The sequence below is a fragment of the Alligator sinensis genome, unplaced genomic scaffold (genome assembly GCF_000455745.1).
Source record: "Alligator sinensis unplaced genomic scaffold, ASM45574v1 scaffold1001_1, whole genome shotgun sequence".
NCBI lineage: Eukaryota > Metazoa > Chordata > Crocodylia > Alligatoridae > Alligator > Alligator sinensis.
The window spans coordinates 534,951-559,779 of record NW_005842564.1 but is presented as its reverse complement, the minus strand read 5'-3'; the positions used below and the strand labels follow the sequence as shown (position 1 = coordinate 559,779).

Genomic DNA, 24,829 nt, shown 5'->3' with positions numbered 1-24,829 from the left:
GGGGGGTGGGTTGTTCCATCTTTGTGTTTCCCCCTTTTGGAGGGGTTGAGGAGTAGGACCAGGTGACATGGGCGGGATAACAGCAGCAGAGCTCTTTTGAGCCCTATCTTCACTTGGGACCCGGGTCAAGCTTTGTGCCTTGGGGAAGGGGAGTCAGCCCTGCGACCCAAGTTAAACACCACGGGCAATCCGGGATTATTCAAGTGGGTCACCCTTTGGGAGCTAATACTCCAGATGAGAGAGGGCTATCCAGACTGATGTAACCAGGGGCATAACAGTGTCGGGAGTACGGCCAGAAAAATACAGTGATCCACCGAGGCATGGTGTGAGGTCGGGGTGTAGGGCAGGTGGAGCCCTGCAGACAACCGCTGGACAGACTACACACCGCCGAGGGACCCCAAGTGGTCCGCCCCCACACTGATAGAACGTTGAAAGTCATGGCAGGTGAGATCGGGGGAGACCGCTCCAGGAGCAAACATCTACTTGACAGCCTGCAGGAGAATGGTAGGGCGAACACCACCGGCCATCCAGGCCAAGGCTGCATGTGACCAGATGTTTGAAGCCAGGCGGACACACCGTGTATCAATACATTTTCTCTTATCAACCAGCAGAGGTTGTGGTTGAGCTGAGGGATGTGCTTGCCTGGAGCAAAGGTATTGGGGCTGCGTTGTGAATCTAATGCCCTAGGCTGAAGCAGGGCACAGAGTAGACAATCTAGGTGTTAAGAGCTCCAGGAGCCACCCAAAATTACCATGTAACAAGGCCCTTTTTTAAAAGCTTGGTTTTACTTATTAGAACAGGGGTCGACAACCTATGGCACGCGTGCCCAACGGGGCATGCTTTTTACTGGCAAGTGGCTACTTCCTGCCCCTAGGGCCCAGATTGAGCAGCATGTGGCTGCCAGGGAACTGCCTTCTGCTGCTGCCGACCCCTACATTACCTAGAGTTGCCACTGAGGGACCCAGGCTCTGGAACACCCTGACCACACCAGCCAGATAAGAGCCCCTGGCCCCAACCCTAGCCTGGCCCCACCCCCAGACACATCTGTGCCCTGATGGCCCAGACCCCAACCCTGTGCTGCTGGCCACCAGGCCCCAGGCTGCACCATCGCCACTGTGGGCCCCGTCCCTGGGCCTGGCCAGTGCTGGCAGCAGCCTGGCCCCATTGCTGCTGCAGGCCCCGTCCCTGGGCCCAGCCCCAGCCAGCCCCATCACCGACACCAGCCCTGTCTCTGGGCCCAACCCATGCTATCAGCAACCCGGCCCCATCACCACCGTGGGCCCCGTCCCTGGGCCCAGCCAGCCCCATCGCTGCCACAGGCCCTTTCTCCAGGCCCGGCCATGTGCTGCCGACAGCCTGGCCCCAGGCGGCACCATCGCTGCTCTGGCACTGGGCTGGGGCTGTCTGCAGTGTTGGGATGGGGCCAGGGCCATAGACCTGCACAGGCCCTGGCCCCATCCCCACACTACAGATGGCTCTGACCACATGCTGCTGGCAGGCCCGGCCCTGGCTGGCACCACTGCCTCCATCCGCCCCAGCTGGGCCAGGGCTGTCAGCAGCACTGGGATGAGGCCCAGACCCAGGCCTGTGAACCTGTGTGGGTCCTGGCCCCATCCCAGTGCTGCCAGCAGGCGCAGCCCTGGCCGGCACCTCTATCGCCACTGCTGGGCCAGGGCCATTGGCAGTGCCAAGATGGGGCCGGGGCCCAGGCCTATGGACCTATGCAGGCCCCAGCCCTATGGTGGCGCTGCCAGCAGGCCCAGCCACGTGCTGCCGGTGGGCCTGGGCCAGCCCTGGCTGGCACATCCACCGCCACCCCCACCCCCCAGCCCAGCGCCGCTGCTGGGCCGGGGCCGTCTGCAGCACCAGGATGAGGACAGGGTCAGGGCCCAGGCCCAGGCCCCATCTTGGTGCTGCAGATGGCCCCGGTCCCAGCCCCAGGCTGCCAGTGGGCCTGTGCTGCCCACAGCCTGGGCCCTGGCCTCAGCCCCACGCTGCCCACTGCCCTAGCCCTGCTCAGGCCCCAGCCCCATCCCAGCACCACTGATGGCCCTAACCACAGCCGGGTGCCACAGCTGGCCTCAGCCCTGCGCAGGCCCAAGCTTAGTGCCTCCACCTCCAGGCCCAGCTGGGCACAGCCAACCACCCCAGCCCAGCTTGGGCACCAGCTCCAGCCAGTGAATGGGGGCTCCCACTGTCCTGCCACTACGAGGAGTATTGAAACACTGAGCGATTCAAGGAAGAGGGCCAAGTCTCCTGCTACAAAAGAAAGCAAATACCCCAGCAGTCCATACCATTCTGACCATGAGATAAAATTTCTTCCTGATCAGAGCCCAGCACCACTGACAGCCCCAGCCCAGGAAGAGCCCAGCGCTGCTGTCGTTCATGATTTTTTTCCCTTGAAGTTGAAGGGTACATTTGACAAAATGTCAGCTCCTAAGAATGCAAAGTTATCTGTCCGACCATTTCAGCCGTCTCGGACAGATGAATTTGGATTTATTCAAAAGAAGGATCATGCTGTTTGTGCTTTATGTTGTGAAAGTGTTGCTTGTCGCACATCAGGTGTTCAACAACATTTTCAAACGGAGCTTGAGCAAACCTTTCTTGACAAAGCAGACAGAACTGAATCAATCAAAAAGGCAGTAGCGGGATACATGAAGCAAATCAGTGTTTTTAAATGCTTAAGTGTAAGTAAAAATCAAGCCACAGAAGGAAGTTACAAAATTGCACAGTGCGTTGCAAAAAACGGAAAGCCATTTACAGATGGGGAATATATAAAAGAAGCTTTCCTCAGCAGTTCGGAGGTTTTGTTCAATGATTTGCCAAATAAAGACATGATCTTATCTAGAATAAAAGAACTGCCTGTCTCTGCCAGAACAGTTGAGAGACACGTAAGTGAAATGGCAGAAAACATAAGCAAAAAGCAGACAACTGCATTAAAAGACACAGCGGTGTTTAGCGTTGCACTTGATGGGAGTGTGGATATAAACGATGTTCCACGTTTGGCAGTTGTTGCACGATATTGTGCTTCTGATGAAATCCAAGAGGAACTTTGTTGCCTAAAACCCCTGCATGGCACAATGAAGGGGGAAGATATTGCAAAAATGTTTGTAAACCATTTTGAAAAACGAGGAGTTGACATCAGAAAAATATTTTGTGAGACAACAGATGGTGCTCCTGCCATGGTAGGAAAACAGAAGGGATTTGTAAAGTTACTTGAAGATCAAATCAGCCACCCAACAGTCAAATTTCACTGTATCATCCATCAAGAAAACCTGTGCGCTAAAGTTTCTAATTCAGAGCTTAGTAATGTGATGAATACAGTGGTGCAAATTGTGAATTTCTTTGTTGCTTGATCTGCTTTGACTCACAGACAGTTTCAAGCACTGTTAGAAGAGATGGACAGTGCATATAACGACATTCCACCTCACAGCAACGTCTGGTGGCTAAGTTGTGGCAAGGTTTTGATGCGCTTTGTAAACTGTTTTGATGCAATGAAGGCCTTTTTGTCGGAAAAAGGACAAAGCTACCCCGAACTGGATGATGACAAATGGCTGTGTACGCTCTTGTTCCTAGCTGACATCACCGTTCACCTAAACGAACTCAACCTCCGCCTCCAGGGTGCAGGGCAAACGGTTCTGAATCTTTTTGAAATCTGGAAGGCATTTTTTGCAAAACTAGCAGTTTTTTCTCGGGATATTCAAACGTCAGCTTTCCGCTACTTCCAACATATAAAAGAACTATCAACACGTTGCGCTGTCAGTGTTGATAAGATTGGAATGTACATGCAAGAACTGGAATCAGAATTTTCTGACAGATTTCAAGATTTCCAGCAATTTGGCCCAATGTTTTCTTTTCTAATTAAACCAGAAAACTTCATCAACAGCGACTTGGATTTATCTGTATTTCAGTGGATGGGTGTTGAAGATCTTGAAATGCAGCTCATTGAGTTAAGAAGCTCAGAATTGTGGGCATCAAAGTTTAGAGATCTGCGGAGTGTGCTTGAAGCTACTGAGAGAAATCATGGGGCCTCTATTCTGACCTGCTGGACATCCCTGACAGTGAAATTTAACAGTTTGAAAATTGCGTTTGCAATGCTTTCACCATTTGGATCCACATACCTGAGTGAACAGGTATTTTCACGCATGAAGGCTGTCCGTCTCAGAGCCAGTTAACAACCGATCACTTCGAAGCCTGTGTGCAGCTTAAAGTATCCAAATACAAGCCAGACATTGGAAAACTCAGCAAGGAAAAGCAAGGGCAAGGATCACACTAAACTGGTAGGATCTGCATTTTAATTCAATTTTAAATGAAGTTTCTTAAGCATTTTAAAAACCTTATTTACTTTACATGCAACAATAGTTTAATTATATATGGAGAGAGACCTTATAACACTAATATGCAGCATGTCCTGCTATTTACTCCTCCTCCCTCATTTTGTTTTTCTGATACACTGGCATTTCGGCACCTTTCAAGGTAGACATTGTGGTTTTTTCGGCACTCCAGCCAAAAAACATTGCCTACCCCGGTCTATATTTATCTGTCTTTCACAATATACTTAAGGGCCTTCTTAAATACTATTAAAATCAAATGAGGCATTCTGCTAAAGAAGGAAAAAGTTCTGAACAGGGGCCTCACAGATTAGTTAGTATGGCCATTTTTTGTGCTCTCTTGGGTGCACCTGAGTCCTATCCATCATCACCTCTATATTCTTAGCATAAGAAATATGGTATGCTGCCTGTACAGTTTAAAAGTCAATCCCTGGCAGAGTTGATTTTAGTAAGTTAGCTTTAAAAACATAGCTTGAAAAACTGAGATTTTTTTTTTCAAATACTAGGAATGACTTTAACCTAAAGATTCACAAACAATAGATGATGATTTTTTTTCATCTGGAGTTCATAAATAAAAAAGTAAATTAGTAATAAAGAACTAGCAAGTCCACCACTCATTCAAATAAAACTAAAAATTAAGAGTCCAGTGGAGGGCAATGAAAATAGTTAGGGGCTGGGGCATATGACTTCTGAGGAAAGGCTGAGAAAACTGGGCTTATTTAGTGTGGAAAAGAGAAGATGAGGTAGGGGGCCGGGGGGAGTTAATAGAAGCCTTCAATTCCCCAAAAGGTGGTTACAAAGGGGATGGAGCTAGACTGTTTTCTGGTGGCAGATGACAGAACAAGGAGCAATGGTCTCAAGTTGCAGCAAAGGAAGTTTAAATTAGATATCAGGAAAAACTTCTCACTCTTCTTTGGCAGTTCCTTATAGTCAAGGATGATTGTCTTATCTGTAATGAGGCCTATTCAAGATCAGTAAACCCTACTGCAGCTCAGACATGTGTTTCTGTGTAGGGTATCTGGCATTGGATTTTTTTATTTGGTCTGCGACACACTTTTTGCCACTCCAACTTTTTCATCCCGTTGTTGTCATGAGCTTTCAAATAGGGTTGTGTGAAGCTTCAGCAGCTGATTCAGTTTGGAGGAAATTTAGCCCGATTCAGTGACCAAATCTCCAAATCCAAATCGAATTGGGAGACCTATTAAAAGGTCCGAATAGATTCAGAAGCCTCTGAATCAATTCAGAAAAGATTCGGAAAGATTCAGAGATTCGGAAGGCAGACATGCAGGAAACAGAAACTGAGAAAAGCCACAAGGAGGAGGGGGGGTGGGGTGGCAGGTTACCCTCCCCAGCGGCATTCTAGCGGCCTGTGAGGGGCACCCTTGAAGTCCTTTAATACTTTACTCCTGTTTTTGTCCTGTAGCCCACCTTTACTTGCCTGCCACATCGACGTAAATATTGTTTAGTGTTCTTAAAAGCAGGAGACTGCCTATTGTATGCCCTGATGACTAGGGCTGTCCTTGCATGCTCCAACCTGCCCTATACATGCCACATGCCTTGCAGATGTTGTTTGTATTTCTATGTTGGGGTTCTCAGCCACCACAGGCTTTTCATCCCTGTCTTTCTCTAGCTAGGCCTACCAGCCTAAACCCTCAGGTAGGGTTTGACTCTGAGGCTCTGTCTGGACCCATGGCTCTCCTTTTGTGCTCACTATGGTACCAGGCCTTTTGGCCCCCTTTCACACTGTGCCCCTGGGTGCCAAGTTGTTGGGTCTTCTGCCTCCTCAGGCTTGGCCCCTTTCTTAAAGTTCAGGCTATTAGCCTAGATCCACCCACTAGGACCTGGCTTCAGAGTCCTTTTTTCCAAGCTCTGGGCCCCTGGCCCTATACAGCTGCACCCACTAGTGCACTGGGCCCCTTGTCCTTTTATGACTGCACCCCATACCACTAATGAGGCCTCCTCCTCCCCTACAGCCTCAACCAAAAACCACTGGAATATCCCTCAAACACAAACAGTAAGCCCCTGAGCTATAACCAAAATAAAGGTAAGGAAGGCAGTCTGCCAGCTCATGTTTTCCATGGCTCTGTGCTTCTGCTTCCCACCTTCTGCTGTGCTTCTTCTTGTGGGGCTGCTGCAGCTTCTCTGGAAGTCATCAGGAGCCCATTTTCTCTTCAGTCAAGCCCCTTTAGCCAGCTCAGCCCAGGGTTTTTATAGCTTTGTCCTCCCCACTAATGGTCACCTGACTAGTTGGCAGGGCTCAGCTTTTAACCCCTACCCTGCCAGCAGGCTGTGCCCAGAAAGTTCTGGTCTTAAAGGGGCTGGCCTGCTTTCTGGTAACAGGGCTAGGGTTCCCTGTTACATGGGAGGAAAGACTGTTCTGATAGTGACATCTGTAGCTGGCCAGTGACTGTGATCTTTCCCCAAGTTCCTATTGAATCACAGTGCTCTGGGGGAGGGATGTAGAAACAACATATAAGGCTGTGTTTGAAGTGATCCGTGCCTTTTGTGAGCTGTATCTTTTCAACCATCAGTGTCTGAAAGGCTCTGGCTTGCTATCTAGTCTCTTGGTAGCTAGTCTTTCTCTTTTTCTGTGTTTTCCCTCACAGGGTGTCATCACTGTTCACTGCAGGAAAGCACAACATATATTACTGACACACACACATGTTGCAGCACACCAAGCATTATGAAGTGTGCTGGAAAGGCAGGCGCCAGGTCTTCTGGCAGGGGAGGGAGAGGGGGCAGAGGGAGAGCTGCAAGTCCCCCCACCTCCAAAAAACCCCAACAAAACATAGATGCACCCTCTTTCCTAGCAGCCTTGAGTCTTCTGCTGCTAGTGGCAGCAAGGAAGTGGGAGCAGCATCTGCACCTGCACCACCTTCACTAACACCAGCAATAGCCACCAGCCCCAGCATGACCATCTCCATCTCAATTTCAGTTTCCAGCATGAGCCTTCCAGTGCCACAATAAGAGCTGGATCTGGAAGCTGTGGAACTGAATGCTATAGCAAAGGAAATTCTGGGGAAGGAGGAGGAATCTGAGTTTGTACTCCACACCCCTCAAAGTTCCCGTAGAGGCAGGTCTCTTCTGAAAAGCACTTTGGAGGAGGTTGTGGGGGCAGGTGGCTCAGCTCCTTCTCCTGTTGTGCCCCTGCCTGGTGAGGAGGAGGATAAGGCAGGATCTCCATCCACAACCCAGAAGTGGGTGAGTAGTGTAGTGTGGGATTATTTTGAGATGGCAGATGATCCCAGGTATGCTACCTGCCAGCACTGTCAAAAGCAGATCAGTCGGGGCAAGGACGAGAAACATTTCACCACCACAACGATGCTACTGCATCTCAGGAGGAAGCAACCTCTTCCCCTTGTTCCTCCTCAGCCTGGCACCAGTCGGAGTGTGCCCCAAAAGAAGTCCCCCTCTCGCTCCAAAGCCCCCATCCCCAAGAAGCAGAGGCAGGCTACCCTGGACCAATGGGGGAAAGGCAGAGACAAAGCGGGGCATGTAACCAAGGACTAGTGATTCCACTTAAGAACTGATGATTCCACTTAAGAACAAGTTTCTTTTTCACTAAGTCATGTAATAGGAAGGGGGTGGAGGCAGGGTAGAGGAAAAATTCCTGTAATCCTTGCAAAATGAACCTATGGGAAGCTACATAGGTGTGGATAAGGAAAGGAGAAATTAAGCAATGAACTATTTAAGTTTCATCTTCTAGTAAACAAAATCACAGAACACCTTGTGTGTATCCTTAGTACTTCCTCTAGATGGCAGTAGCATAATCTAGATGGAAATAAATGCAAATGGCAAAAAGTGAAGAAATCTTTTTTTTCCCCTCCTTTTCCTAATCTCCACTAGATGACAGCAGCAAGAACAGATTGAAACAGCCAGTAACAGACTCATGGAGAAAACAATTTTATCCCTCCTGTTAAACCCACAGAGAGCAGAACAGTTAAGAAACTCTCATTATTGGCTGTTTTCCTGGAAATTACAGTACTTTCTGCTTTTAGGCTTCCTGCCCACCAGCCTTAATAATTTACATAAATACATTTCTACATTGTATGCGATGCAATTTAAGCAAATGTGACTAGAAAAAACAGATAAAGCATTGTTGCTTTAATGTGAATAAATATTTCAGACCGTCAGGCATTAATCTCCTAAAATGCTTCTAAACACTTGTTTCATAAACTGAATCTATCTAATCTTTCAGAATAAAAGCCTGCCTACTCTAAAACTTTAGAATGTCAGGAATCTTAGTTAGTAAATTATTGTTTCATGGTATACTTAAAATACAATTCAGTTATATTGCATATATACTAAGTTCATCCCTGAAGCATAAACCTATCAAGGCTATGCAGTTTTTCTAAGGACATGGTTAAGATCCCATTTACATAACATTACAGAACAACGTGGTGATTAGGGTAGATGACAGTCCTGTTTTAACCAGATCATAAAAGTGCTGCTGGATGTAGTCAAATTTGAAACTTGGTGCAGCTAGAGCAAAAGGGAGAGAAACGTAACCTTAATCCATCTTTCTGCCTCCCATGTCTTGAGGATGAGTGCACCCTAACAGTAAGGAAGGCAACTATTCTAATTTACACTAACTGAAATATTCTCCTCAAACAGCGCATCTACATGTGTGCTTTACTGAGCAGTAGACTAATTTGCTGTGCAGTAAAGTGTCACTGTCTACACATGTGTGGCAATTAGGCTGGTGTAGACTAATTTACTGTGTTGTGACACAGTGCTATCACAAGCACTATCTGACACTGTCTACCCAAATGCATGTGTAGATGGTGTTGTCTGGATTAGTTTACTTCAGTTCGAATTGCACTGGACTTCATTCAGTTGCAGTAATTGCATGTGTAGACACACCCAGTAAGCTTTCCATTGGTCCATGAATATGAGCATCCAGTGCCTTACAGCCTTACCCTGACCTGTTTGTAAGCTGCCCTAACACATTGCCTGTATTGAGTGGAGAACAGCTGGCATAAAGTCAGCTACTCAGGTTTCATGACACTAAGATTCCTTCAGGTCAAGGGAATCCACAGTTGCCCAATCAGGGTGGCTTTACTTCCCTTTTTGTGAGGCTTGAGCAATATAAAGGGACTTGTCTTATGCCAAGAATTTGACAGATAAGTACAGATGAAGTGAAGAAGAGTAACTTGTGCATGTAGGCTGCATCCATACAAGCACGGATGTTTGTTTCCCAGGGGACAAGGTGTGCCACTGCTACTTGTCCTCAGGGAATGCCCATGCCATGCACACTCTGGTGCACGTCAGGTTACCCTGGGCAGGGTAGAGGAGGCTGAGGCCAGCAATTGTCCTGGCTGCAGCAGCTTTACCTGGGGTCCTAGGGGCCTTGGGAAGCTGCAGCCATGGTGCTCCTGCAGCTGAGAGCCTGGCTGGCAGCCAGAACATGGCTCTGGCTGGCCAGGCTCTAGTTTTGGGTGGTGTGCACTACCACCACGTGCACTGCTTTGTACTTTTTTGTCAGGCTTTTTTGACCCTGGGAGATCCACCCCTTGCTTCAAGGTAGCAGTGCAGGGAATGTCTGCATGCGCAGTGTGTGGTGCTGCAGACAGGTGTGCAATACCACACATCTGCGCTCATCTGGACATGGCCACAGAGTTTTTGTCCACAACATATTTGCCCATTTATCATGTACTTGTATTAGCCTCAATGATTCTGAGACATGCACTCCTTTTTTGCCTATGGTAGCTTTAAATATTTGCAAATGACCTACATCCTGTCACATGCACTGAATTCATTCTTTATCAATTCAATGCAGATCCTGTATTCCATTTTCTGTCTTCAAGTTTTAAATGCATAATTTTCTAGAGTGCCCACTATTTTATGTGTAAAATACTCTGAGATGCCTTGAAAGCAATGCTAGCACAGTGTTGTGGTATCACAGTAATTGGGTTAAATTGTAAACACGTGATGTGGTATCTTGCATAGTATGTGGACTGAATGAAATAACAAACCTTTCAAGGTACTGGCAATGTGCACTTTGCAGCTCAGATTAGGATCTAGCCCAGATCAGTGATCAAAAGAACAAGGCACTAAAATGCCCAACTTATTTATGAACTATGCAGAGAGGCACTGTAGTGCTCAGCATATTTACTTTGAGGATCAGTTCCTTATGTTGCATAGGAACTTTCTAAAATGTTGATGTCAAACAAATTGTGACAACAATTTTGGAATTCAAACAAAACAAAGGGGAGTATTTTCATACAAAAATTTATTGGAAAATTTCTCCTTGACAGGACTTGGCTGAATCAAGTAAATAAAATGCTAACAGTGACTATGGCAATCAAGATACAAACAGCTAATACCGTAAGCAGGATAATTCGGCAGTATTTGGAAAGTTTCTTTTCTCTCTCTTTCTTTTTCAACAAGGTATCATACCCAGGAGTATAAATATCCCCCATCCAAAACTGTAGATCGTTAGGATTTTCCTAAAAGAAAGATCAGAAAATGAACTCAGTTCCTCTGTCTGATACAAAAAGTTTCTTAGAACATAGGAGTATTTTGACTATCATCAGTTAGTGATTAATAGATTTAAGGCATCACAGCACAAATCAGAAAAGCTTATACTTGAGCCATTGGTTGCACTAGCTGCCAAATGCTGCAAATATTGTCCCACAGAGGAACATTAAACCCACAGCTTTCAGCCAGGAGCCAAATGTAGGACACCAGCCGTTGAAATGTGATAAAGAAACCCAGAACAACTCTCCTGATGTTCTCATGCTAATTCAGAGGTGCTAATTTACAAATGCAGATCTGAGTTATTTTTTCAGCAGTGGGAACACTAAAAAAAAAAATCCGCGCATGATTAATGCTACGCCAAAAGCAGGAAGAAGTGAGTGTTGCAGGTCTGACTGTGGGAAGGCACATATTTAAAAACTTAAATTGAAGCATAATTTAGGCACTTATGTAGCTACCATCAACATAATATCTTAGCATCTCATAAACCTTTATGAATGTTCCCTGTATTTGATACCTGTGAGGTAGGAAAATATAATATTGATCCCATTTAAAGATGGGGAAACTGAGGCACAGAGCTTCAGAGAAGCAAACTATGGAAAAGTAAGAACCTCACTGAGATCTTTAGAGCCTCAAGACTATCCATCCTCTCATGGTTGTACCCATCCAGATGTCTTATCTGTACAAGAACACATTCACATTTACTTCTGGACCTGGAATCACCACCAGATGAGTAAAACATTGTACTCCATTGGCAACGCATAGGGGTGCATACAGGTGCACGTGCACCTCCTGAGATTGGCTGTGCACCTCATGGAAATGCCAGCCGTGAAACCAGAAGTGCCACTGGAAGTGCACTTCTGGTTTCACTGCTGGTGATTTTGGGCTCAGCGATCGTCCGCTGGGGGCCCTACCCCCCAGTCAGTGATCTAGTCCCCCCCCCAACTCGGGAGGCACTAGTCACCCATGTTGTATTCTGTAATTCAGGACCAAATACATAGCACAACATCCCAACATGATTCTGCACTACAATACCTTTATGCAAATAGCCAGATTAGAATGCAATGATTGTCTGTCATAATCTTGAACAGTCCAGGAAGGGCATTTTTTCTTCTCCCAGGCATCATCAGTTCGTATGCCACTGTACAAAGGATTGTGCTTGATGGTGGATTTCAAGGTGACAGCTGTAATGTGTTTACCAAGAACTTTGTCAATTGTTTCCGGGTTGACTGCACTGAATTCTAAGCCAGGCTGCTCAGTGACATTTCTCTTTTCACTCTGTAAAACAGTTAGGACAGAAATTGTCTATCATCTTTGTGACGCCCCCCCCCCCCCAAAATATTTACCACCTGTTGTACAGGAGAAGTAGCGTTTTGTCCTTGAGCAAGTCGATATAGCTCAGTTGACTTCACTGCTGTTGAACCTGGTGATAGCTAACACAGTCCCTGTTCTGTACCCTCAGTTTCAGGTAATACAGTAAAACCAATGTAACAAGCTCTAAAAATTCTCTATCTGTCTATGGGAAAGTTTCCTTTGCTACAGGCATTATGGAAGCACAAAACTTGACAACATCTTAGAAATCCCTCAGTAGCAATAATAATTTAATCAAACTTTTTTCAGTGGGTGAAAAAACCACCACTACCGGGATCTGGACCAGAAAATCTTGGAGAAGTCAAAAGCAGCTGTTTTACCACTAAATGAAGAGTAGCTGTCCAAAGAGCTGACAAAACTGTAGTTATAATCATCAGCAAAAGCTATAATTACTAAGCACTAAGACCTTTTCAGTGTGCTAAGAAGTACAATTCCACTTCACCATACAGTTTCAACTTTTTTCTGCTATTTTCAATTTAGTTCTAGCGATATCCTAGCAGGCCCAGAAGTCCATGTACAATACAGTCATTGCATCCCTTCATTCCAGAATGTCCTATAGCAGTGCCAGAATTTCCTCTTACAGTATGCATAAAGTACAAAAGGAATTCTCCTGGCATTACCCCTTCAGTGTTTAAAGTGTTTGCCACTGGGAACTTTGATCTGAGATAACTGAAGTCTGATGGTGACTTATGACTGCATTGTAAGGAGCACTGGAAAGCAGATAGAATCAGACACCCTAAACTCCTCTATATTTAAAAAGCACAGAAAAACAGCCATACACTGAATACCTTCTCCATCCTTCATGAAGGCGTAAAGCAGTTGAGGCAAACAATGGGGAGCAGAAGAGCTTCCCCGCAAACGGTTTCCCATGTAAACAGAATTCTATAAAAATGCCCCTTTGAAGGAGCATCACTGACAATCTTATCACTTGATCACACACAAGTGACTAAGCATGTTGCACATCAATAATTATCACAATCTGGTATTAGCGGGTGGGTGGATCCCCAGCACCCGTGAGTCTCTCTGTTAGCTCACAGTTTCCATATGTCATCCTTTAGCCTTGACATATCCCCTGTTGATATTATTCCTCACATTGCAATTATAGTTGGCACTATAACCCTCTGGCTTTTGCTGGCCTGATTTCAGTTGAGCTGATGTTTTAATCTGTCATTTCTTGCTGCTTGCATTTTATTTTGTTTATTTCTTATTTAAAAATCTTCCGCAGTTTTAATGATGCATCCCTAAGGCTTGCTAGTTGGTTGAATATAGGGAACATTTTGTTGAAGAAAGTGAGCTGTCTCACCAGGGGATGCATGTTCTCACCAAGCTAAAGTACTGTGAAAAGTATGTGACTTGACAGTAATATTTAAATCTGTTTTAAATAAAAATGCTTTTAAATTGGAACAGAACTAGTTCAAAATTTGCTCATGAAGGCGATACTTGGTGATTAACAGTACTTTTTGGTAATACCCCAAATAATCTAGCCCCCTGTTGGGCGCTTGTACACACCACGGGGGTTTAATTCTGCTCTGTTCACCAGGGCACCTCTTGGGGTTACAAGGAACAATGGTCACAAAATGATAGAGAGCAGATTTAGGCTAGATATCAGAAGAAACTTCACGGTAAGGGTGGCCAAAATTTGGAATGGGCTTCCAAGGGAGGTGGTGCTCTCCCCTACCTTGGGGGTCTTTAAGAGAAGGCTGGATAGGCATCTGGCTGGGGTCATCTGACCCCAGCACTTTATTCCTGACTAGGCAGGGGGTTGGACTCGACGATCTGTTGAGGTCCCTTCTGACCCTAGCATGTATGAATCTATGAATTTGGTTTAGTTATCCCTAAATTGAAATGGTGTGTTTTTAAAAACCCAGAGTTTCCACTGTTTCACTTTAGAGAGAATTAAACTGAATGAGACTCCCATGGTGTGTACACAAGGGTGGGGGCTTGATCCTTACCTGCCTCTCTGGTGGCGGGGGTGAGGGTGAGCTGCCAACAGGCCAAGCAGTCCCTGAGCTGCGTGGGGGCCTGGTGCTTCCCTCCGCAGCAATGGCAGCACCCCCCAGGTAGCACCCTCCTGCTGGCACCCAGGTCGGGCAGTCCTAGGGGGCACCGCAGCCATGGATGGAAGCACTAGCCCTCCCTGCAACCACAGAGGGACACACCAGGCCCACGCACAGCTCAAGCAGACAGGATTCAGAGAAGAAAAAAAAAAGATCAGGTTCCTTGCCACTTTAATTTTTTTTCTTCAGTCAAGCCTGCCTGCCTGCACGGGCAGCCACCAGGTCACACAACCCCTAAGCTGCACGGGGCCTGGTGCTTTCCTCTGTGGCTGTAGCGCCCCCCATGACCACCCAGGCCACGTGCCAGTGGGCGAGTGCCACCCTGTGCACTTCCAGGACCCCATGCACTCTTGCACTTCGTTAGGTAGCAAACTAAAACACCTCAGAGGTGTTTTATCTTCCTACATTACAAAGTCATTTTCAAGTGGAATACGCTGCAAAGCGTGCAAACAGCAACGCCATTAAAGAGGTGCAAAAGATCATTTAAGCTGCTTTAGAGGCCAATTTTGTGGCACCTAGAAAGGCCCATTGATACCAAAACTGACTGTAACTTCTTTTTCTTGGAGAATATTGACTTGGGAATGTGGGTAGCCATGCATATGAGCATGACAATAGAGAAGAGATGATATGGAGTGAGACCCTCTGAGGAGAGCAGGATAGGTTATTGAAGTGAGGGAATTCAAACCAAATTCATAGATTCATACATGTGAACGATTCAAAAGAGAGACAAATGTATCCACTGTTAGGTAGGGACAACCTTAATGTTGCCCTCAAATCAATAAATCTCTAGGCAAGACCCCTGGTAGTAATCCAGCCTGACTCTGAGCTCTTTACTGAACTTCAGACTGGGTGCATCTACATGTGCCATTTGTATGCAGCAATAAACTGCAAAGCTTATTGATCCACAGTTTATTGCTCCTGGGAAGCTCTTGAGTGCCTGGACCACAGCACACTGAGCCAGGTTGGAGCAGCCCTGGCTGGCAGGGAGCCCTGGGGTTCAGCCTGCCATCCTGGGACTGTTGCAACTGGGCTCAATGTGCTGTGTAGGGGCTGTTTGAGGCACAAGGGTGCTTCTGTGTGGGGCTAGCCGGCAGGCAGCACCCTCATGCCCTAGCCAGCCAGTTCAGTATCTACATGTGCGCTACTGCATGCAAAAAAATTTCACAGCAGGGTAAGACATGTATTTACAAGTCCTACCCTACTATGAAGTTTATTAGTTTTGTGTGCCCTAATAGGAGTGCACATGTAGCTCCTGAGACCTTTACTGTGCAGTTCGTTAGTCAGCTGTGCAGTACGTGTCTCAAACTGGAGACCGGAGACTACAAGCACAAGAAATCAACGGCAGTCCCACACCTTGGTGCTCCCGGCTTCCAACCTTTCACATTCCACTTTCTGTCCCTATTTTCTGTAACTGGAACCAAGTATATTTATGGAAAAGTTAGAGACAGAGAAATAGTTCATAATCTGATTCCTTAAGAGCCTTTGCTCAAGGAACAGGACAGCCATTTTGGATGTCTTTTATACAGACTTCTAGGTAAGTTATAGATGGGAAAGGACAGTTCATGCAGCTTGGGCTGATAGAATACAACCACTAAGTCAACCTTAAGTATTAGCATACACATACCCACAGAGATGGAGGTGAAGAATAGAGAAAAACATTTTGTCTTGGAGCTTTTAAAGTAAATATGGCCCTAAAACTAGAGTAAGAAAGAAGAAGGAATGATGCGAGATCCCAGAAGTCCAGAGAAAAAGTTTAGGTCTAAAAACTGAAGCAGACTATAGGTAACCTGCAACAATCAGATGTATACACACAAGACAGAAAAAGAGGGGATGATTGGAGCTGGAAAATATGCAGTACAACTTCATTATAATGAATCACCTTGACACTGGGTGAAAAGTTCATTAAAAGAGGGTGTTTGCTATAACAGCATTAGTCAGTTAGCTGCATCATAATAATGAAAAAACGAGTTCCTGATGTTGGAATTGTTAAAAGCCAGGGGGGAGGGTGTTTTAAAGAGGGCTTGTTATGTTAAGGTTTTACTATATTTGCAAATAGTCATTCAGTTAGAAACCATGCACTTGTTCTTGCCATTCACTTGCAACCTATTCTAAGTACTTTGCACAGGCTTCTGTGCAAAGAAGATTTTATTCAGGAATGTTCAAAAAAAGGAAAGCACTGTGAATCCTGATATAAATATTCATTCAGCTGATTATTGCTATTTTTTGGAGAAGTCAAATGGACAACTCTTTGTGGGCTTGGAACTCATCTAAAACATAAAAACTAATATTTGACTTAGGTGACTGTTCATACAATATGAATTGTGGATTAGAAATGTTAAATGCTCCAAGCAATATTTGTGGTGTGGAATTCATGATAAAGCTATAATCTGAAATGTATTAATAAAATATTCAATGAGCACTTTCAATAATTAACAAAACTGTAATGCTGTTTACAAAACAGGTAATTTGCCAGAAAGAAACCATTTGACTAATTGTTCACGGTGAATAGGTTGCCCTGTTCCAAACAGGAAAGAGATCTGGCATAGAGAAGGATGACCTTGCAGAGAGATTTATAGAGAATTAATAGAGACTCCATCTCTGGGAGATCTGTTTCCTCCGTAAGTTTTCTAGCTCAATATTTTGTTTCAGTATATTATTTTATTATTTCATGACACAAAACTATACAAGCACCTGTTTATTTAGGGAACATTTCTACCACATTGACTTTATCTTAGATCAAGTAAACTTTTTGAAAAGTAGATCTTTCTGAGAAAACTTCTGCACATTTTTATCTGTTCCTAAAGTGAAAATCAAGAATTAAGCTAACGTTAAGAATGTGAACTGCGAAAATCAGGAAATCACAAGCTAAGGCTGAGTCCTTTCAAGCCCATCTTACTGCAAGTAGGGATCAAAGGGATCTCTAAACAATAAGTGATTTTACATATTGGAGGTCAAATTCTGCATACAGTTTCTCTATGTATGTAACATAGCACCTAGTAACAGATGTTCTTACACAAAAGAACTCCTCCCCATAACAGTTTGTCAATTCACTGAGTCATTTGACTAAACTAGAATAATATTTGGCTAGCTATGCTTTTCCTCCACATTACTTTCTTCCCCAGACCTTCCAGGCTTGTTGTTGCTGGACAGCATGGTTCCTATTGCATTGCTGACCCTCACCATGACATCCTCAGCATGTCCACAATTGAACTCTGAGTCATAGAAGATGCAGGGGAATGGACTCCGTCTCCAGTAACTTTAATGAGATTTTCTGTTGGAGAACTGGTATAGCTCCACACAAACAGCACTGCAGAGAGGCAGCCCAAAGGTAACCTGGACATGGATAATTGTGACAAAGCCTGCAATACAAAGGGGAACTTTGAAACCTTTGTGCTAAGCATTGATGGTACAAACACAGCGACAGCTGTAGATTAACAATTAGAAAGTAGCTGGATATTCAACATGATCATAGACTGCACATTTTATTAAAAAGATAAGAATAAACTATACCTAGAAAGGGAGAGCTACCAATTCCATCATTTCTGCTGGCTGTTACTTACAGTTTACTACCATCACCTTAATTAGTTTCAGTGAACTTCAATCAGCAAGTAGTGATTTAACTCCCAATTTTTGGTACCTGAGAGAGCCCTGAGTCCAATGAAAAACTGATGCAGAGATGAATTTTATCAACATCTGAATAACCACATCACTATCTCTTCTAGTGGCTTCACATACAAATTTCAAAAGCACATAGAATGGTGGCAGCTTCTCAAATGAGAGAACTATTGGGACAGAAAAGAATCACCAATTACTATACCACATGGGTCCTCTCAGGAGGAAGGAATGGAGTAATTTAAGCCCAACTTCATCTACCTTTGCTAGTACCCACAACTGTGCCAGCAAAACTACATGATTACTGGATACAAAAGCAGGTGATGAATCAGAAATTATCAGTATGTGTACTTGGTTGTGGGATGTGGAGATATTTAATGAAGGAGGCAAGAGATATCTGTATGTAGCTAGGTCTAAAATCAGACTTACATTAGCAGAGGGCACATCTACATGTGCTATTAATGTGAAGCAATAAAATCCAGTGCATATTGTGCTGGAGTTTATTGCTCCCTAGCTCTGTGTTTACACGTGCATCTGGGACAGAGCACCCCTACCTGGCAGGGGGCTCTGGGAGTCAGAATGCCAGCCCAGGGCTGCTCCAAGCCAGCTCAATGTGCTGTGGAGGGACTGGCTGGGGCACGAGTTTGCTCCAGTGTGGGGCTAGCCAGCAGACAGCCCCCACAGTGAAGCACTCTTGTGCCCCAGCCAGCCCCATCAGCGTCTACACGTGTGGTGCTGCCCAGTAAAAAACTCTGCCATAGTATAGTTTTTGTATTTACAACTACTAACCTACAGCAGAGTTAGTTAGTTTACTACAGCCAAATAGGACTGCATGTCTAGATGCTGAGACTTTACTGCATAGCTAATTAAGCAGCTCTTCAGTAAACGTCTTGTGTAGACACAGCCACAAAGAATTAAAGAACTCCAGATGTTGTCATGACCTCCTCAGTAATGAAAGTGGGTAGCAGGGCAATGATTATATTAGCCATTAATTAGCATGAATAAATTCTTTTCAATGTTATAACTCTAACCTCAGTTGTACATAGCTGTATGTCATGCTTCTGAAGAAAGCTGCAAACATTAGAAAGGGCACTTTTCTTACTTTAAAGGCAAGCTTCCAGGAGACTAGCTATGTAAGATAAGAAGCTGATATGAATTTATTTAAGAATCCTGATATGTAATAAAGGTATGACTGTGGTAAGTCACTTGGGTCAGTAAATTAGAATTTCTGGATTGGTCTGGTGGATTATTAGGACTGTATTAGTAGGATTATATTGATCTCACTTAATAGGGATCTATGGAGGCAGCAAAAGGGAAGACAATCCAATATTTTAATTAGGTAGGTAGCCTTAAGCACACACTTGGAAGACAATGGGGCCAGCATTTCTCTTAACCATTTTGTTTCCAACAAGTGTTCTTTTGTTAGTATTTTGAGAGCCTGGAGATCCAATAATGAGTTAAAAAATGCTTTTCATGAGCAGAAGGGGATGTCGCATGCCAGAAGGTGATCAGGGAGAGGGGCTGATTCAAAGATGATCTGTAAAAGTTTCAAAAGAATTAACTCTTACCAGATCCAGGGAATGGAAAGCCCTAGGGAAAAGTAGGCATGTATATCAACTGGTTTTAATTTTATGTTTTCTCTGAAAGGTCTTTGTTCTAATAAATAATGCTTCACTTAAAGAAAGCAAAGCTTGATATCTGGTTACCAACATCATTGCTCCTGGAGAAATGCAGGGTCTGAGCCAAAGTCAGACCGATGGAAGCAGTCATAGTTGATATAAAAGGGACTACAACCCAGGGTTTGGGCTAAGAGTGAAAGAATTGCATGATTCCATCCTGAGGCCTAGAGGGGACTTTTTGGACAGCCCAAGAGGTCAGAAATTCAGTTAGCCTGATAACTGTGATACATATGGTGGCAGCATTTGCAGGATGAGTGTTAAATTTCCCATAAGTAGATTAAAGACAAAAAGAGAACTGGCCTGGTATTTTTTTCTAGGAAGAACAGGAAAAGATCATCAGGAAAGATGAGTTAGGAGCAATTCAATGAAAGTCACCAAATAGAATTATGCAGAGAGGCAGATAAACTCTGCAAAGGCACAACTAGTTAATAGGCTGTACTCAAGGACCAGAAAATGAATGCATGAGGTGAGGGCACAGAGTAGCCCTGCACACCAGCAGGACTAGGCAATCCTGAAGGAGACACTGCATGCAGTAAATGACCTTTAGTGAAAAAAAACCGTCTTCAGTTTTCAAACAGCAGTTTTACGAGCAAGGGCCAAGATTCTGTGCGTTGTTTTATTTAAAGTATACAACTCAAATACACAGCACGATGAGAGAACTTCATTCTGTCTAACACCAAAAAGAGAACCATTTTTGTCTGAAATGCAAGTTATTTGTTATGTCAAGTTGCCTTTTATAATGGAAATAAATTAAAACACTTATAGGTGGAGGAAACACTTACATAAGCACTTAAGTGCACTTGAAATTGAATGATCTCATGATAAAGGTCCCAGAGAGCCCACAAATGCACCACTGAGCAGTCACTTTACATAGGGAATCCTGAGGAGGAACTGTTTCTTAAAAGAAAATGAATTCCTGGACAGGGAATTAGGCTATTCTCAAGGTTTAATGACTTCAGGAGTCTGTAGGCCACTCACATCTGTTCTGAAATGAAACACCCCACTCCTGTTCCTGAATTAACTAACCCTTAACCCCATTAGCCCTCCCATCTTAAAATAAAACATGTTATTCCTACACCATTAGCTCTGAACTGTGCCATCATGTTGATTTTAACGTCTGGAATTCATCAGTGCCTTAGCTTCTCCTTAGTTGCTCGTCAGCAAAAAAAGAGAGAGAAATAAAATGCACTTTGAGCCACGGTGCTTTATCTGCACAACATGCATCCACAAATGCATATAACAAAGACAACGTTTGTGCTTTAGGTTTAACATTTTTAAAAACATATTCCAAAGATCTTTCTTGAGGAACTGGACATCCAGTAGCTTTCTGTTGAGATGGCTGTCCTGGTGCAGAGTAAGTTTTAGGAATGATGCTAGTTGTCTGATGGGGAATACTCCTCACAGATTGAATCCTGCTGGAATTTGTCAGTAACGGCTCTGGGACAGTTAGCCTTATTTACTAACAGTAAATTAGAATATTCCCTGCTGATGAGGGGTCTCTTTGTATGGATTGCTTCATTTCTGCACCCAATGGTGGGCTAGGTGTGGTAAGAAATAAGTTGCCAGTACTGCACCACCTCCCTTTCTCTTGGATCATGTGGACGTCTCTCCCTTGGTTAGAGCTCCGTGCACGTATTTCATTCCACCCTATCCCAACTCCTATAAGGGAAGCATCATAATATATTATGCCAAGGCTCATCTTGTAGAGATACTCATCCCATGCCTCCCTTTTAAGGAAGGTTGAAGAAGTTGCAGTTGTGGTTATTTTAGGAATCTGTGGGCACGTCTACACAAGATGTGTACTGCACAGCTGACTAACTAGCTCCACACTAAACATCTCATGTCTACACATGCAGTGCTATTAGGTAGGAGTGAACTAATTAACTCCTGCTTAATATTTACAAGTACTATCCTAATATTTACAAATGCAGTAAAAGCTGTGTTAACCGCACTTTATTCACCGGAAAACTCTATTAACCAGCAACCGAGCGATGTGGCAAAAGCAAAACCAGAAGTACCACTTCTGGCGGACTTCCAATTTTGCTGCCATGAGCTGAGTTTCTTTGCCACCTTTTTGTCCCATGGCAAAGCAGCCTGCGTGGGAAAAAGCAGCCTGCACAGGGACCCCCTCCCTGTCCCCCGGCACATTGACGCTGGGGAGTGCACCAAACGGTGCACATTTGATTAACCAGATTATTTGATCCCCTGGGGGATGCCAGATAACAGAGCTTTTACCTAACTATTCTGCTGTAGGGCTTTTTTACTCCACAGCAGCACATATGTAGATGCTGACATGGCTGGCTGGAGCACAAGGATGCTTTAGGGCAGAGGCTGCTTGTTAACATGTAAACGCAGTGCCCAGGATGCAATAAACTTCAGCACAATAAGCACCGGTGTTTATTGCTTTGACTTAATGGCACCTGTAGACACACCCAGTTAGAGGCAATTTGCTAGGGAGCCAGGGAGTGAAGCAGTTAATTCACAGTGTGGTTCTCTCTTTCAGCCAATCCTTTGAGTTCTGAGGATTTTCTGGAGAGCCCATTCTGGTTCCACAGAGCGAGGACCAAATTGTGCAAGCTGGATAACTTCCTGAGGAGTGCCTTCATTTAAATGTTTTCCTATTTTTCCCCTCCCCGTGTTTGACTCTTCTCTTCTTTCTTCTCTCTCCTATTACCCTAACATAACACTTTGATGTCCACTTATATAACCAATGTTAATCAAATTAATAATATACTATATAATCATAACTAGTAGAAACTTCCTATAATTAAGAATGTATCCGGGTTGCCATAGAGTTCTTCGGGAATTTCTCTCTCCTTTGCTTCTTAGTGTATTATGTAGGAAGATTTCCATCTGACTCCATGTAACATTACATACACTCAATAGTAGAACTTGTCATTCATCTAGGAACTAGGAAATTCTGTAAATATATCACAAGCAGTCACATGACCTGAAGCACTGTAAGAATGAGGGCAAAACTATCTGACAGGAGTGGCTTTAAGCTTACAGTATCAAAAATTTTATTCTCATAGGGCCTTATCCTGATCCTTTTGAAATCAATGGCAAGACTCTTACTAACTTCAGTTGTGCAAGATAGAGGATGGTGGAGCTGCAGCAAAAGGCTCAACCCCAAATTTCACAAAAATGCTATAGACTGCTAAGGAAAGAAACCCACTGTTCAGGTCTTTCCAGTAGCCCTTACCTGTAAATAGACCCTGTTGTGCCATTGCTGAGCTTCTGGAAAAACTGCTTCTGGGAGGTATGCCAGGCTGGCTTGTAGAAAGGCAGAGTTTTTCACCAAAGATTTTACTTCCAGTTGAAGGAATTTATCAGGGTGGTTGTTGTTTGGCAAAGCAGAGAAATCCATGTTTCCCTCCTGTTGAGTAATAATAAAAACAGCCCAGGCTTCTGCTTCCTGGCTGTGCGCACACAGTCAATTATTAATGAAGTGAAGAAGGATCCGACAGTTGCCTGAAACTGTACCTGACCCTGGCTTGGTGTCAGGCTCACTTATATTGTTTACAAATGATAACAGATCATTTAGAAGCAGCAGAGCAGGTGAGACTTATTTCTATAAGTGCCTAACTTAAGTTTTCAAGTTCAAGGTCCATTTTGATAGATGTATATGTGCTCATTAAAGGTAACAGAGTATCAGTGACCAGATGCATGAGACACTTAAATGCATACCCACACTTCCTAAAGTGACCTGCCAAAGATTTCAGGCTTAGAGTACTTCAAAGGAGGTTCTTTTTTCTGAAAATTAGAAGCAGCCTATAGCAGAAGGAAATGGGACAAAACTTCCAGAAATTTTTTATAGGGATACTAACTCACTTGATCTTGCACAGTGTTTAGCAGTTTGCCATTGCTACTTTGATATTCATGTTCTCAGAGTAAAGAGATGTTGACAAACAATTCTTCACTGAGTTAAAGAGTATTAATTTATTTCAGCTATTGATACAGGAAATTTTCCTTGGAGGATTGATCCTGCTCCCCTTCAAGTCAATAGTAAAACTGTCATTGACTTTGAACACTACAAGATCAAGCGTAAGCCTTATTATATTTGTAATGCTTGTACTGTATTTTCTTTTAATCTTTTGTAGTGAATGACTTTACACAAATGATACTGACAGTTTTCACTAGCTAAGATGGGCAAAATGAAAGGAATATAAAACCAATTTCCACTCTGGTAACAATGCAGGGTCCTAATAATAACAACTCCACAATTTGAATCAATTTATTGCAGTAATATTTTTGTATCTTCTTCTGCTCATAGATATCCCTAGAATATGTATATTTGTTACTATTCAACAAAATATTTTATGAACTTTGTTAATATGCAGCTCACCAACTGGAAATCTCTTGGAAAGTATGTTTCTTAGTTGCAGCTGGCCGCAGGTCCATAGCTAAAAGTTTATGTCTGACTGGGTGAGCATACTCATGTCGTCTGTCCCTGCTACCACAATGAGATTTTTGGTTTTTTCCCCAATGGACTTTGTTTCATTAAAGAGCTTTATGGTGAAGCCCTCTGGCACCACTAGAATATATTGCTCGTTTATGTGTCTGTGACATTCTTGAAGTTATTAATTTGCTTTGATAATGCTTTACCAGAATTCAGAATGTAGCAATTAGTGTTGTGACATACTTAAAGAGACCGGATACATCCTCTGAAGCATCTCTATCTGTCATAGGTTTTTACTTTTAGCACTAATGTCCTAGTTAGATCTGAGGGGCAAGGATTTCTTAGAGTGATATTTTTTTATTGGATCAACTATAGTCAGGATAGGGTTAGACAGGCTTCCAAATGCAACACATTCTTCATCAGATCTGACCACTCACTTTAAAAAAAAAAATGTTTTTACATATAAATGGCCAAAGGACAAGCTATTTGTGGTACTCATCAAGAAAAACTTGACACAAAAAACTGAAATAAAACACTCTTCCAGTTGAAATGATGCCAGAAGAATTACTAGCCAGGAAGGTAGAGTGAGTGATAACTGGGGGGAACTTTTGGTCAGAGTTGTGCTTCACATATCCCCACAGTGTACAACTAGAACAAGCTCTCTGCACTGCTAAAATCCCACTTCATCCATCAAAACAGAGTGTAAGTGGGATTTAATAAGCACCCAGGCTGGCCCCTGTGAACCAGAGTGAATTTCATCTTTATTTTCCAACTGAATTTGACTGCTTTGACATTGGTTGAAGTGTTATATATTCATCAGCCTGGAAGGAAAACCTATTAATAGAGAGGGATTGTTAGGAGAACTGAATAAATTCTGATGCGATTGCTTAGCAGCTGAAGACT

General features: G+C 43.9%; 1 protein-coding gene across 1 annotated transcript; it reads right to left on the bottom strand.

Moving 5' to 3' along the window:
• Positions 1-10,586: 10,586 nt before the first annotated feature.
• On the bottom strand, positions 10,587-23,044 carry KIAA1024L (KIAA1024 like). Its single transcript, XM_006032346.3, has 3 exons — positions 22,730-23,044; positions 11,844-12,086; positions 10,587-10,780 (listed from the first exon to the last, which is right to left on the bottom strand). Exons 1-3 carry the CDS (start codon positions 22,892-22,894, stop codon positions 10,601-10,603), a joined length of 588 nt encoding a protein of 195 aa, XP_006032408.1. The 5' UTR covers positions 22,895-23,044; the 3' UTR covers positions 10,587-10,600.
• Between the last annotated feature and the right edge of the window lie 1,785 nt (positions 23,045-24,829).